Source organism: Babylonia areolata, chromosome 23 (genome assembly GCF_041734735.1).
Source record: "Babylonia areolata isolate BAREFJ2019XMU chromosome 23, ASM4173473v1, whole genome shotgun sequence".
Lineage (NCBI taxonomy): Eukaryota > Metazoa > Mollusca > Gastropoda > Neogastropoda > Buccinidae > Babylonia > Babylonia areolata.
Window position 1 is genome coordinate 18,311,751 of NC_134898.1, and position 16,175 is coordinate 18,327,925.

At 41.3% G+C, this 16,175-nt stretch overlaps 1 protein-coding gene across 2 annotated transcripts in view; it reads right to left on the reverse strand.

Annotated features, from left to right (window-relative positions):
- Positions 1 to 16,175, reverse strand: part of LOC143298182 (diacylglycerol lipase-alpha-like) — a 130,656-nt gene that overhangs the window by 109,328 nt on the left and 5,153 nt on the right. For both annotated transcript variants that reach the window (XM_076610932.1, XM_076610930.1), the window contains exons 2-3: positions 3,642 to 3,853; positions 754 to 855 (exon numbers count right to left, since the gene is read on the reverse strand). In XM_076610932.1, coding sequence (XP_076467047.1) covers positions 754 to 855; positions 3,642 to 3,853 — 314 coding nt within the window. The remainder of the gene's footprint in view (positions 1 to 753; positions 856 to 3,641; positions 3,854 to 16,175) is intronic.

Below are 16,175 nucleotides of genomic sequence, written 5' to 3' on the forward strand. Positions count from 1 at the left end.
TCTCTGTGTCTTACAAGAAATGCAAAATAGACAAATCATGCATGCATGCCCACATGAACAATCATATGAATGCACATACAACTGGATACATGCATGAATGGATGCACACGAGAAATGATCTCTCTCTCTCTCTCTCTCTCTCTCTCTCTCTCTCTCTCACACACACACACACACACACACACACACACACACACACACACACACACACCTTAACTTTACACACCAATAAAACTGAAATACATTGGCCAAATTTCTTTGTTTCCCGCTCAACAAGTATGCATTTTATGAAGTTAGGGAAAAACATGGGGCGGGAAATACATACGAAATTAGTGCACTAAAAATCAAAACCAAAATAAGCATACTAAATAGTGATTTCATTTAACCCTGGTTCTCTCAACTCTCCAATGGTCAAAGCAAGAACGCATGCACGCATGCATGCATGCACACACACACACACCAACAACACCAACAACAACACACACACACACACACAAAAGCCCAGACGGTTTTATGTTATTTTGATAACTCTGTTACAACAACAGGTCATAAGTGGTGGATCGACGGTTTTATGTTATTTTGATTATTCTGTGACAACAACAGGTCGTTAGTGGTGGAACTGGTTTTAAACAAAAAACAGAAGCGCAAACGAAAAACAGTGTGAAGCTGAAAACGATGATGAGAGAAATCGCTATTCGGAAACACGCTCATGACTGCACGGTCCCTATCTTCAGACACCAGATGAAAGGTTCTCACCTAGGAGCGCTTTCTTGGCGGTCTCCGGCCTACAGGTTGTGTAATGTCTGCCAGACCACACAGCTCCCACTATCAGCCACGCCAACTCCACGAAACCCAGACCTGCAACATAGCACGGTATCTCCATTGTATTACCACGTTATCTCGGTTATATTTCCCAAATGTCAAGAATGAGCATACGTGAAGAGTTTATGTTGCTGTTTTTTTCTATGGCCAGTTTCTCAGCATGTGTCGATAAAAATGAACATTCAAGAGGCTGAAAAGTTCTTCTAACTCAGCAACATATGTTTGTTTTTGTTTTTTTTCTTTAATAATAAAAAGGCAATGATACATTTTAAAGGGTGGACATGTGAAACAGCATAAACAACATAAAGCCTTCTTGATGACAAGATTTCAAATAAAAGAAATAATCATATAATCATAACTGAATAAGTGTCGTCACCTGTTCCCGTTTGGTTATGAACATCCGTACAGATTGTTCAAAACTAAAACGCCAACAAAAAGTCAAATTTTGTCGAATCATAGTTGTAACAAAATCACATTAGATATTTTGAATATGTTTACTACTTTGCAAACGAAAAAACAGCCGATGATGAATACGTCGAATCAATTGTGATATAAAATGTTTATGCAGACATTTTATATTGCTGCACTTAGTGCGATATACGGCGAATTGTATAATTTGTATATTGCATTTGTCAGCTAGATCTTACGTCTGACAAATTTCGGATATTAAGTTGTGTAAGAAAGAAAGGTGAGGGGCACTTTAGTTTTCAGCCATAGAACCAAAACGTCATTGTCCTGAATGTTGATGTGGTCAAGGATCCAACCAGAGCAATGTTAAATAAAACAAATAAAATTCTAAAGCGATGTGCACTTTACGTTCTGGTGTAATTTCAATTTCAAACGGCAACTGAAGATTCACTGTCTGAAAAACAGACAATGTCTATACAGCAAAGAGTGAATCAGAATAATTTAGAAAGTCTTGGTGTCACAACTGATGTAGATATCATAGACAGACAGATAGACAAGACAAGACAAGACAAAATCTTTATTATCGAGGGTAATAGATAAGCAATTAACATGCTATTTTCACATCCAGCCCTCGCCCTAAAGAGGGAGTAAAACTAAGGAAGCGAAAAAGAGTAAAAGGGAGAAAAAAAATCAATACACAATCAAAATACATCAGTATTTTCCGATTATCCCACCAAATCACAGCCACTCCACCCAAAAACAAAAACACAAACAAAAAAAGCATGGGAAAAAACACACACTGCAATCAAACACCATCCTACCAGCTCACACACACACACACACACACACACACACACACACACAAATGCACTCACTCAAGAGAGCGAGAGAGCTAGAGGGAACCCACAAATTGTCGATAGATAGATAGACAGGTAGATATAACTATACCATTCCAGAGCCAGGACAGAATTCTGATGAAAAGATGAGCTGTCGAATAGTAAATGGTTTCAAAACAAAAATTGTATATGGGCAGATGAGCAGAATCTGGTACAAAATAACCACTTTTGATTTTTTTCTGTCTGAAAATATTTTGGTGACAAACAAAGTCATCACATGTGTCGGCACTGAAACTTTCGCATGTAAAATTGTTTAATCAACAAGAAATTAACTAAAACAAATGAATTAGACAACAAAAATATGAACTTTACAGCATATGTTCACAAATTAATATGTACAGACAACCAAGGCCGCTAGCTATTTCTTTTCATTACGTTTGTTTAAAGTTCTAAAAGGATCAAAACTCGTCGTAAGGCTGATTGTGGAGACATGCAGGCGTGATAAACATCGGAGAAAGAATCGTAATGAATACATGCAGATGACAGTGATATAGTGATATATTCGTATTTTACTGCCTACAGATGTAAGCAAACCAGTATAAAAAAAAAAAGCATGGAAATTTGCGTGGAAAATGGTGGGGGAGGGGGGTTGAGGAGAGGGAAGGAGTGTGGCGGGGACGGGCTTAAGGGCATCAGCAAATTCGTGCCAGAAATATATATATCATTATACCTACACAGTGTAGGGAAGACGTCTGGAATTGCTCATGGCTTCAGCAAACCTTCAGCAAAATAAGGGAAGGTCGTTGCTTATAAAACTACGCATTTGAATAGGAACACGGTTAAGCAGAAAGATTGGCCAGACTGATAAAATACCAATCGCATGTCGAAGAGGAAGGAATTTCATTCAAACTTGTACATTCAGCCATGTTCAATATCATTCTCGGTCGAACTGCGCTGGGCATGTACACTTTGGATAACTCAGGTCATGTCATGGTAACAAACTTGATATCTACGTCATATACCGACCAAGCACTGAAATAAAAATGACCTACACAGAGCGAAATAAACAGACAGAAAAACGCCACACATTCACACACCGAGTCGCGCGCGCCGCATAGAAAAAGTGAGAGACAAAGAGACAGACAAAGTGAGAGACAGAGACAGAGAGAGTGAGTGAGAGAGAGACTTGACACGCTTTAACACTTGAATGCCATTGGCCATGACGTCCCTATGGCATGGATGAATGTGTCCATATACCTTCACTGCACACCAAGACATTAGAATAAAGGAGTAGCAAATATTGAAACAAAACAAAAAGAAAGTTATTTCCTTGAGAGACAGACAGACAGACAGAGAGGCACGACAAAAAAAACAAGCATGCACGCAGACACGGACATTCACAAAAGATAAACAAATGCACCCACAGAAAGAGAGACAGATAGACAAGTAGACAGGTAGATGTTAAATAATAAAACAAATAAAAACAATTAAAAAACAGCTATTGCTTATTCAATGTATCATCCGACAATGAAATGCTGACGTTTGACTTTGACAGACAGACATACTATGGCCACTCACCAAGGCGGACGTAGAGCAGGTATTCCATGTACCTTCGGGGTTCCGGGCTGAGGATGGTTCCTCGTAGGCTGACCCAGGCCACGGCGATCTCCATGACAACGCAGACCCCAAGAATGATGATGTAGCCAAAAATGTGATCGCGCAGATCCACCGTACAGTCATACCGGTCGTCAAAATCGATAAGCCCCCTGATCAGAGCCAGCACGAAGATCCTGCGCAAGACAGTTCAAAGGCAACTAGTTAATGCACATGGAATGAGATGTTCGTTTAACGAGATTAATTATGTTCCTTTAACGAGATTAATCTTCTTTTCTTCCGGACACAGAAGACAACAGATTTAACATCGAGTTTTCACTCGCGCGGACAGGTGAACCTTGTCGACATGCAAAGTCAACCAGATACTGACATAGCAAGTTCAAGTTGGTTTATGTTCTCCATTCTTGTCTCTCTTTCGTGTCTTTATCGTTCACTCACCCGCATCGATCGTACGCGCAAATACACACACACACACACACACACACACACACACACACACACACACATGGAGAGAAAGGGAGGTGAGGACGTAAGAGAGACAAGCTCTTTATTTCCACCGAGCAGAAAATCTGCGCACCTCTGTCTTTTAATAAAAGAAAACACAATTAGACATTCCCCAGTTTACTTTCAACCTTTCTAATTACACCTTCGACAAGACCACTCTGAAAGTCAACTGTTATTCTGCATTCTGATCGATAGGCAATGGCTCCGACCTTGTTCTGAAGTGAAGGTTTTAAATTCCTGCCTGCTAATTTCCACTGTACGTTTACTGCCTCAGTCGTCTGCTCCGTGACATCATTCCAAAAAACAGGGCCAGACATTTTCATGAATCTTTCATGATAACGACTGCCGCGTGTTCCCCCCACGCATTCAGGACAGCGTTCCCGTCCAGCATTCTGGAGATTTGTGCAGTTCACTCAACCAGTTAACGCGGAAACTCCAGCAACGATTGATGATGATGTTAATTATATGCAAGCTCTAAGCGCTTTGCAAACACGGAGTCATTTGCACAACAAGCTGCCATTGGGTGCTAATCATTCGTTCCCTGTGTCATTCAATCAAGTTCCAGTCACGCACACAACTACGCATACAGACATCACATGTAACATATGTAACATTTTATGTGTATGACTATTTTGTTTATTTACCCCGCCATGTACACAGCCATATTCCTGTTTAAGGGGCTGTGCATGCTGGGTATGTTGGGTATGTTGTTGTTTCCGTAACTCACCGAACGCTGACATGGATAACAGGATCTTTCACGTGCGAATTTGATCTTCTGCGTGCGTATACACACGACGGGGTTCAGGCACTAGCAGGTCTGCACATAATTATGTTGACCTGGGCGATCGTAAAAATCTCCACCCTTCACCCACCAGGCGCCGTTACCGAGATTCGAACCCGGGACCCTCAGATTGAAAGTCCAACGGTTTAATCACTCGGCTCTTGTACCCGTCATTATTCATTCAGAAAACGGGAATTTCTATTTTCATGAACAAAACATAAACAAAACGCAGACAGCTCTTCGTAACAGACATCTCCTAGCTTCTTGCATGTTTCACTTATTTATTTGTCGTGTATTTATTTATCAATATTTGTTTAGGCTTCTTTTATAACAATAATTATTCTTACTATCATTATCATTTCTTCTCCACTCCTTCCCAGAAATAGTGTGCATTGTATGACTTAATTATGACGATACAAAACGTCAAATCAAACGCAAGATATGAAGCACAAGATGTAAATGAGATCAATTTTGACTCAAAAACGACCCAGAAAGCCGCACAAAACAACAAGCATACAAATATTACATTTCAAATGCATAACAGTTTGGCAAAGACAGACCAACTAGTTAATCGATTTATCTCAGAAAATAGTGGCCATTGTGAATATGAATGAGTCCGGCAAAAATGACGTTTGAATGGCTAGCAGACAGCACACTAATAGCAGGACATCTTATTATGGAGTTAGCTGCATATTCTGGCCAAAATAGAGCAAACCAATCGGCCAGTATAATTGTGACACCAAACATTAAATCAATCATCATGTGGTGGTAAATCAGTCAAACACATATTTTCCCCGACATAGGCTGAACATTGCATACAATACTGGGATGCTAACATTAACTCATTGGATACATTACTTAAGTTGGATTCTTGTATCATATATTTCAGATTTTTTTCTGTAATACTAATAGTGTTCAATTTGATAGGAAGATCAACTTCCAATACTTTACAATTACAACATATCCGTATCTTCTTGCATACATTTGCGTGCAAGATTTGGAGAAACAACTTTTTGTTGTTGTTGTTGTTTTTTGTTGTTGTTTTTTTTGTTTGTTTGTTTGTTTTTTTAGATAATTAAAAAGTAAGAAAATAAAGAACTGGTACGGAACGTGCTAAAGCTGAATGTCAGGTCCGAGATAATGATTACCAAAATGATGGATCCAAATCATACACTTGACTCGCTCTTGCGCGTTGCTTGGAATCAGCACGAACCAAGCGCACTGACCAAATAAAAACAGTTTTTCCTCTGTTTTACCTAGTTATCACGCAGTCTGCACGCAATGGCTGCTGCGCAGTAATCGTGCATGCACTGTGTTCGAACGCAGCTAGCATCTGTGTGTGTGTGTGTGTGTGTGTGTGTGTGCGTGCGTGCGTGCGTGTGAGCCACAAACATGGATTCTGATTTCATGCAAACCTCACGTTCCCCCCGCCCACCCCCACCTCTGTGTATGTGTGTGTGTGTGTATGTGTGTGTGTGTCTGTGTGTGTGCGTGTGTGTACATGTGTGTGTGTCTGTCTGTGCGCATGCATGTGTAATATCAACATTTATGCGCGAAAGCAAAAAATAAGCCTAAAAAAACAAACTATCGTTTAGTTTACAGAACTTTACAATAACACCAATATATCCCACGTGTTACGACAAATTGACACACTTCCGTAATCACTATTTAGCTGTTCTACTTTGTAATGATAAGAGAAAAACATATACATATGATAATGGGTTGCCTCTTCTCTGTTAATCTGCGCAAACACTGTGATTTATTGACTGGTCCACTGCAAAAACGGACATCACGTGCAATGGTTTTTGGCAGTGCTTTTACGGAGAGACCGACAGAGACGCAACGAATGATAAGGAGGACGAGCAAGCGAGCACAGAGAGAGAGAGAGAGAGAGAGAGAAGGTGAGGGGGATGCACAGATGGGTTGTAAATCGATCCATATTTCTACCTCCCGCGGTGCCTGTCTGTGGATCTGTGCGTATGCCTGCAAACGAACTATCATGTGTCGAATTCTCTGCTTCTTTGTGGGTTTTTGGGGGTTTTTTTTTAAATATATATTCACGAACACACATATGATCCAAAACACACATCCTGTCAAAAGGTCACAATGTTCTGGAACGTGCCGAGGAATATCATACTGATATTAATGAGAACTACGAATCAAATGACTAGCCAGCCGATCACGAATGCCCTCTTTGGACTGCAAAAGGAGTCTGACTGGACAGCATTTCGAATTTAAGTAAAATTTAAAATGCGAATACAAGCAAATAACTCCTTTTTTTATAATTCAAAGACTCTTCAATGTAAGACTGCTACTATATTATAACACATAATCTACTGGCAGTCCGTTGTGTCCGGCAATGGCGTTTATGCGATTCTGTCTTGCTTGGTGTGGACTCGCATATATCTATATGGCTATGGAGTCCGAGTTTGGTTCTCCATGGACGTCCGAAGTGAGGGCAGGGAAACTGTCCGGGCTCTTTGGGCATTGCTGCTGTTGCCTTTCTCTTCTCGCGGGTCTCGACGATGCTGCTGCGGCGGTTCTTCTCAAACGCTTTCGTGTGCATACTTTGTCAGTTCACGCAAGTTGGTCCAACACTATGCACCTCCTCCAATTGCTTGGAAGGGAGAGCCAAGGGGGAAGGAGGGGGGTCCAGTACGCGTAATTTTGGCCTTTGCGTTGTCTGTGAAGCGTTTGGAGTGGGGTGGGGGGCACCTCCTCGCTTTCTTTTGCCAAGGCAGGGTCAGCCTTGGAAGAGATGCTTGAGGATTCTGGAATCATCAATTCGGATGACATGCCCTGGCCAACGAAGCTGGGCTTTGAGGATGATTGCTTCGATGCGCTGCTCTGTTCAAGATCTCTGGTTGCCGTATACCAAGGATTGCGTGCAGGCCGCGCATGTGGAAGCTCTCCAGAAGCTTAATGTGTCTTCTGCACAAAATCCAGGTCTCAAACCGCATAGAAGGCTAGATATAATGACTGTTGTAACTTTCAACTTGGTTGACAGCTGGAAGTTGTGTTAATTCAGAACTCTGGATCGCAGTCTGTCGTGTGCTTGGCTTGCTTTGCAGACCATGGCATTGTTTTTGTCGAGGGAACCGTCACAAGAGGTGATACTGCCGAGGTACTTGAACTCCTCTACTATCTTTAGTTATGTTCCCTCAAAGGAAATCTGAGGCCAGAGAGGTGTTGATAATGGGGCTGGCTGGTGCCAGACCTGTTTTACCTAGACTTGTGGTGATCAGTTGAGCACAGTGTGGATCGATTTCAGACGAATCTCCAAGGAGAGGATATAGCAGAATATTTGTGTCCAAAATTAGAAAATAACTGCAAAAGAACGCGTTGCATGGTGTAGCCTTTACAAAAGTGATGTTTTGTACTGGAAAAAATACTAGCGCACATACAACGACATGAAGGTAACTGTTTTTTTCTGCAAGTAAAATTATGAATAATGAAAAAGAAAAGGGAGCAATAAAAACGCGCGCGCGCGCGCGTGTGTGTGTGTGTATGTGGGGAGGGGTACAGAGAGAGAGACAGACAGACAGAGACAGAGAGAGAGAAAGAGAGAGGCAGAGTAAGAGAGTTAATTAATAATTACAACAACAACAGATGGAAAAAAACAACCCAAAGAGACGAGGACAGAGAGATAGAGGCAGACAGACTGTCATACTAAGAGAGACAGCAAACATACATAAATGTAAGACCGAATTACTCAAGGAAAATAACTCGTAGTAATATGTCTGACCTGTCCACCATGACTTAGAAAATAACAATCAATATAAACGGTGACAAGAACTCATACCAAGTTGCTCAACTTGATGCCTCCAGAAATTTTTTTTCGGAAAATGCATCAAACTGAACCTCAACTATGCCTACTCTAGTGAAGTTGAGATCATTGCGCTTTCCCCAGATGATACACACACACACACACACACACACACAAAAGAACAAGAAAAGAACCACGCGCGCACACTCACACACACACACACACACACACACACACACACACACACACACACAGCTTAACGTCAAATTACTGAAGGAGCAGTTTCCTGTGCCTGATCTTCATGTTTTCGTCTCTTCTCGACGGCTCGGTTCCCCGGATTTAATTGAGCCGCCTGTACATCTCACCTGGCATACTGCTTCTGCATCTGCCTCAGTATTAGCTTTCAGGAGTGCTCGTATCTCGCGTCTCTTCCTCCGTTTTAATTCATCTTTCGGTAGCCGAAATTATGCTCCTGTTTTCTGTTGTTCGCGCGCGTGTCTTTTTGCGTGTGCGCTTCTTTAGTATGTCTATATGGGATGGCAGCAAATATCTTCCTCTTTTAGATAACAGTCGTCCAAGCGTGAAAATCTGTAAAACAGGCAATACCTATCTTTGAAAGACATGTACTAAGTTTTATAACAGTAATATCATCTTTTATAATAATGTCTTGTTTTTCATATCGTTCGGAGGCCAGGTTTGCAACAATATGCTGGGCAATTCCCAGCGGACAGTGATGTTTGGAGGTGCCGTAGGATGTGTAAGCCTGGTCGCTGTCTGTGTCTAAAAACAGCAGCTGCAGTGCAGACAAGTCATTTCAGAAGACTCGAATGGTCGGCAGGTTGGTATCGTAAACATGCAAGCATGCGAGCCATAGCTGACTGACGTCACATAGTAACCGATGTAATATGAAATGGAACAGTTCCGGAAACACAGAAGATCCCTCACTTTTGGTTTGATGTGTGTGCTGCAGATGAACTTGATTCCAGTTGTTTTACAAAGTTTTGAAAGAACTTGTGTGCAAAAACGGTAGAAATAGTTTGCTGGTACTGAGGGCTTTTAGGGAAAGATAATGCCTGAGCAGTTCGTTTGACAGCATCTTTCTTACTCAGGTCAGTAAAAATAAAGTGAACTTAAAGCTGACTGCTGGAAACGGAAAATTTCCATCAGAAACATACCACTGGGTGTTTGCGTATGTGATAGAAAGAGAGAATGTGTGTGTGTGTGTGTGAGAGAGAGAGAGAGAGAGAGTGTGTACGTGACGGAATGGGGAGAGTTTTAACACGTCACATCCGCTTTATGGGAGAATATGCATATCCTCCTGCCCACCCCCACCCTCCCAAACACATACCAGTTCTAATAATTCATACACCGTATAGGAGGTATGTTACAAACAATCCTGAAGCAAAATAGTGGTTTATTATTACTAAGGCATTTAGATCCAAGTTTTGAAATTGTCCGCGTTCTTGGAGGATTGATATTGGTAAAATCGTTCTTTACTTTTCATTCGGCGAACTGCCACCTACAAACCCCTTCTTCCCCGCTAACGATTTCCTCAATAATCGCAGGTCTTCAAGACACAGTAGGCGCATACAAAAAATACTGTTCCAAAGACCACAGACGGAGATTTTCTTTGGTTACTGCATGCAGCACATTCACCGAGATCGACGCAAAGAGACAACGTGGTGTTATATGTGTGAGGGTGGAGGGGGGTTAGGGGACTTAGACGGCACAGAGTACAAAACGTCCAAAAATCTGGGGCACAAAAAAGTGGGCATCAATAACTGACTTTAGACACATGATCGACTGTTCCTGTTTGTATTTCAATACATTCTAAACATACAGCCATAAATTATTTTATGCTACAATCATCGATGGAAAGAAAGCTTCCGAGTTCTTTTCAACAAGTGTTTTCATTTTGCCAGGTTAATTTACTCCATTTGGCATGCCAATCCTGAGCCAGAAAGGTGGTGTTTTCTTCAATTGTCGGCCATCTTGGAAAAGCAAAAATCTGATAAAGCAAGCTAAAACTTAAATGGGATAAAACTGAGATAGAGTGAATCATTTTGGTCATCTGAATAATTTTCTTGACTGAGACAAACATCAGTTACGAAATAATCACAATTAAGCGTCATACGTTCTATTATTTATAATTTACGAATCCGATGGCGGCCATCTTGGAATTTACACACTAACTCAAAGTGCCCATCATTTACGACTTGGCCTCCAACGGATTTGGATTCAGCACCCTGAATTCATGTAAAATCAATAAAAGAACCTAATAGTATACATGACGCAAACCAGGTATCCGACTTATCGCTCGGACTTAAGGATGATTTTGTCATATTGATTTGTGTGTGTGTACATTTTACTTATTATCATGATTTGTTTGAGGATTTTTTTCTTTTGATTTTTTTGTTTGTATTTGTTTTATAGTTTGTTTGTACATTGTCGTGCAACACATCATTGCCTTAACGCGCGTGCGCTCGTGTGTGTGTGTGTGTGTGTTTGTGTGTGTGTGTGTGTGTGCTCTTTTGTTTTAATCTATCGTCAGCGACTGCGAGTTCTTACCTGACTAGTTTTAATGTCATTTATGGTGCGCATTATCATTTTATGTTGGTGTTTACAACGAGCCTGTGATTGCACAAGTTGATTTCCATGTAAATTGATCAATTTGATTGATTTGATTAATTGACATTTGGATGGTTGTTCATCTCTCTCTCTCTCTCTCTCTCTCTCTCTCTCTCTCTCTCTCTCTCTTTCAAGTAAATAGGTAAATTTGTTGATCGCTCTCTCAACAAGGGATTTGTAACATCCAGATCTACAATCAGTGATCAACATAGTTTAACCGTGTGCCGTCTGACACGGTCGTCTGCGACTGGGTTAACCCCTGCTGCTGACAAGAATGCATGTCAGTGAAGTGCTGTCACCTCACTGAGATACGACAGAGCTTACAGGTCAGGTTGTCAGTCACCACTGTATTTGGACTTCTTCCTCTTGAGATTATTGCACTTTTGATAAGTACACAAAACAAAGTGACTATCATGCAAACTTATATCCCACCACACGATTCTCATGTCTCCAACGGAATGTTCAGCAGTCATAAAAAGAAAAACAAATTTCAATCCCCCCCCACCCCCCAGAAAAGCGTGAACTGTAAACCAACTGTATCACCTGACAAGGAATCTCTTTGGGCTTCTCCAGCTGCTTCATTCTGTGCAAAGTGCTCAGATTGTTTCCGTGCCATAAACTGAAAATGAGAGCTAAACTGCACGAATTGTCTTTGAGGTTTTTTCTTCATCATCTAATTATGCGATATGCAGAGGCATGTTGTTGTTGATTGGAAAAAATATGCAAATTAAAAATCACTGTAATCAGCAAACCAAATATAGATAACTAATTAGATTAATAAAGAAATCTTGTTGATTTCTTTGCACGGAACTCAATCAGCTAAACTCCTACACTGTTCGCCTTTACGGCTCTGCCGTGTAATGGCTCCAGCTCATAACTCTATGTCATTCAGACGCAAATTGATTTCCCCAGAGCCAAGCAATGCAGATTTGTATTTAAAACAAAACAAAACAAAACAACAAAAAACAAAAACAAACAACAACAAAAACTGCATGCGATCTAGCTGTTGGTTTTCAGCGATTATTCAGAATTTGGTATTTGAGCTGTGTAGACCTACATGCCTATGGTTCTTGTGGGTAAGACCTCTCTCTCTCTCTCTCTGACAGCATGTCTGGCAGTGTCACCTGAACACACGCGTGCGCAAGCACGCAAAAACATTGCCTATAGAGAGAGGGAGGGACGGAGAGAGAGATGGGGGAGCGGGGCGGGGCGAAGGGGAGGGGGGGTGCTGTTGGGGGGGTGCTGTTGGGGGGGAGGGAGAGTTTTCCACAGAAAACACACGCGAAAACAGCAGCCTTTCTTGAATTATTAACGTATTCTCCGATGTTCGTGTGCATCCACTTGTGAGGGGAAAATTACAATGGAAGAGAATTTTAAACCCATCATTGCTAGTATAGCTTGACAGAGAGAGAGAGAGAAAGAGATGGGTGATGGCGACGATGGGGATGCAGACAGAAACACAGACTGACAGACCGAGCAAACTGACGGCCAAACATGTTCAAAGGATTCTAGGGCATTGTTATTGCCGCTTGACGCTGCTGCTTCTGCCGCTGCTGTTGTGCTTTGCAGAGCTGTTGCACACGACGGTATGAGAACACTGCTGTAGCCTATGTACTTTTTCGTTGTTTTTCAACCTTGACTCAAGCTTCCACAACTACGCTGTTGGAATGGCTCCAGCAGAAAACACGCACGGAACCATCCTATACTGCGTGCCGCCTCCACTTCTCAGAGGTCTCGCAATTATAACTTATGCACGAGCATAGGGATATCAAGATGATGGACAAAAATTTGAAAAAAAGGTATAAGATGCAAGCTGGAGAGAGTGATTAAAGTGAAGAGCCCACGAAATGTTGCACTAGAGACAGAGGACATGAGCAATAAGAACAAGATTTATTTCTCTAATCTACTGGTCCTCACAAACAGATAAGGTAACAAGTCAATGTGTACATTCAAAAAGAGACAATGAGACAGAACGAGAGAGAGAGAGAGAGAGAGAGAGAAGAATTAATTAAATGAAATAATGATCATTCACAGTGATCTTACTTTTTTGGTATATTGCCAGGGAACCATGTAGTATTCACTCTTAAATAATATGTGGTGGTTGGGAACAGAGAGACATTAAGAAGTGTTAAATAAAACTGAATTAAAGAGATATGACAGAAAGACATTGACAAATGATAAGACACACGTACTGTTTATTTGAGAGATCTACATCATATATGTATGACAGGCACACAAAGGATATTACACATTAAGTATCAAAGAGATATGACAGGAGATAAGACTGTGTATTTGAGAGATCTAAGGACAGGCGCAACAGCACATCAAATGGTTAAAGTGCTGGGACTTTCAATCTGAGAATACCAGGTTCGAATCCCTGATCTCCTAGCTCAACAGATGTGCAGAACTGCTAGTGCCTGAATCCCCTTCATGTGTATAAGCATGCAGAAGATCAAATATGCACGTTAAAGATCCTGTAATCCATGTCAGCATTTGACTGGTTACGAAAACAAAAACATACCCGATGTGCGTCGGAAATCGTCCTCCCCCCACCCCCACTTTCGTAGATCCCCCAGGGGACCATTCAAAATTCTGAAACATCCCCCAAGGGAAATTCTGGGTCTTCCCAGCTCCCTTGCTGTTTCAATCCCCCATCTCCCACCCCCTGACTTCACCAAAGCACCTGTCCCAAAAACCCCCCTCCAACCCTCCTTTTGTTTTGCATTTGCATGCCTGCATGTGCATGTGTGTGTGTGTGTGTGTGTGTGCGTGTGCGTGTGTGTTGGAAAAGGTGACAAAAGGTGGAAAAGAGTACAAAAAGTGATCTGGAGAAAATGTTTTTGTTTGTTTTGATCAGTTTATTACACTCTGTCATAAACTGATCAACTTGTTGGCTTTAATATATTTTGAAGACCTTTTTGTTGTTGTTAAAACCTCCTGGAGTCACGCTCTGGGGTACAGGTTGAAAGGGGCCATTCCTAATTTCCCCCCAGGTCTATGTACCAACAGGTCATGTTCCCACAGGTCTATGGCCAGTGCTGAACACAAGACCACAACCCATAAGTCCTTTGACTGCATAATTTTGGCATGTCTGCCCAATACTTTGACAGGTTTTTGACCACTGCCTGACTACTATACTGACTAATGCTGACCACAGTATACCTGTTCACTAACTGTTAACATCTAACAGTGCATAACTTTGAGATGGTTTTGCAGTATTAGGACTTTTTGACATGATTTGCATTCTCTCTCTCTCTCTCTCTCTGTCTCTCACCTAAGCAAAGATGACAGTTTCACCCTGTTACAAATAACTATAGAATTACAAAATGAATTACAAATATTCATTCGTGGAGTTCCTGGCCCTTTGCCTGAAGTGTTTCCTGCACTTGACTTTTTTTTTTTTTTAAGAAAAAAGAAAACAAAACCATATTCATGGCAGTCACTGGCAGACAGTGAATAAGACACACTGTGCATTTCCCAATACCCCAAGACCTTAGATGAACACAGTTGGTGTAATATATGGGAACATTCTCCTCTTCTGCAAACTCATATTGTTGGATTTTCTTCTTATTCTTCTTTCCGTTACACGACCAACATCAATTTGCTGATGACTGTTGTGGTTGATGCATGCTGGGTATTTTCGTGTCTCCATAACCCACCGAACAGTGACATGGGTTACAGGATCTTTAAATGTGTGTATTTGATCTTCTGCATGTGTATACACATGAAGGGGGTTCAGGCACTAGCAGGTCTCCACCCTTTACCCACCAGTGCCGTTACTGAGATTCGAACCCAGGACCCTCAGATTGAAAGTCCAAAACTTAAACCACTCAGCTGTTGCATGAACACTGACCTCCCCAAACTGCCACCAATATTACCTCCCACCTCAACTCAGAGAAACAGGGGGACAGCAGACAAACACTGAGACAGACATACACAGAGACACAGTGAGAGGCAAAAGGAGAGAAAGAGAGCATACTATACTATATACAGATAAACTGGCAAGCATTAAATAATAATAATAATAATAATGGACATTTATCAGCGCTTTCCTCATTTAACAGAGTGCTTTACAATCCACACACACACGCATCTATATGAAACACACTCAGTCCTCAACTTACAAGCATGCACAATGAACATTTATCTATATATATATATATATATATATATATATATATACATGCGCAAACTTGTACATATAATACAATCATACATACTATACATACATACATACATGTATGCACACATGCATCCATCCATTCATACAATGATACATATACATGTACATTCGACACACATGCAATACAGCATTACAAATATACAGGTCTGCACAACCAACTAACTACTTTAACAACTGAGAGAGGGTCCAGAGGAAATACTGCTGGAAGAGGAAAGTCTTGAGGTTAGATTTAAGGAAGGCAGTGAGGGGCTGTGACAGACGTGGTGAGGCAAAGAGTTCCATATTTGAACAGCAGATAATGAAAAGGCTTGATCACCATGCTGTTTTGTATTTTGGGACATGGGAGGTTCTATTGCTGGCAGCAGAGCAAATAGAACAGGAGGGTAAATAGATTTGAAAGATGTCAGAGATATCGTAGTGCAGTTCCAGATATGACATGGTAGCAGAGACAGGCTGCTTTGTATTTGATTCTTTGCTCTATGGATAACCAGTGCAACTTTTTTAGAAGGGGTGCAGTGTGGATCTTTTTGCTTTATAAATCAGTTTGGCAGCGGAGTTTTGTACCTGCTGTAGTAGTCGGAGGAGTGTTTGCGGACAGCCGATGAGATGAGAGTTGCAGTAGTCTAATCTAGAGAG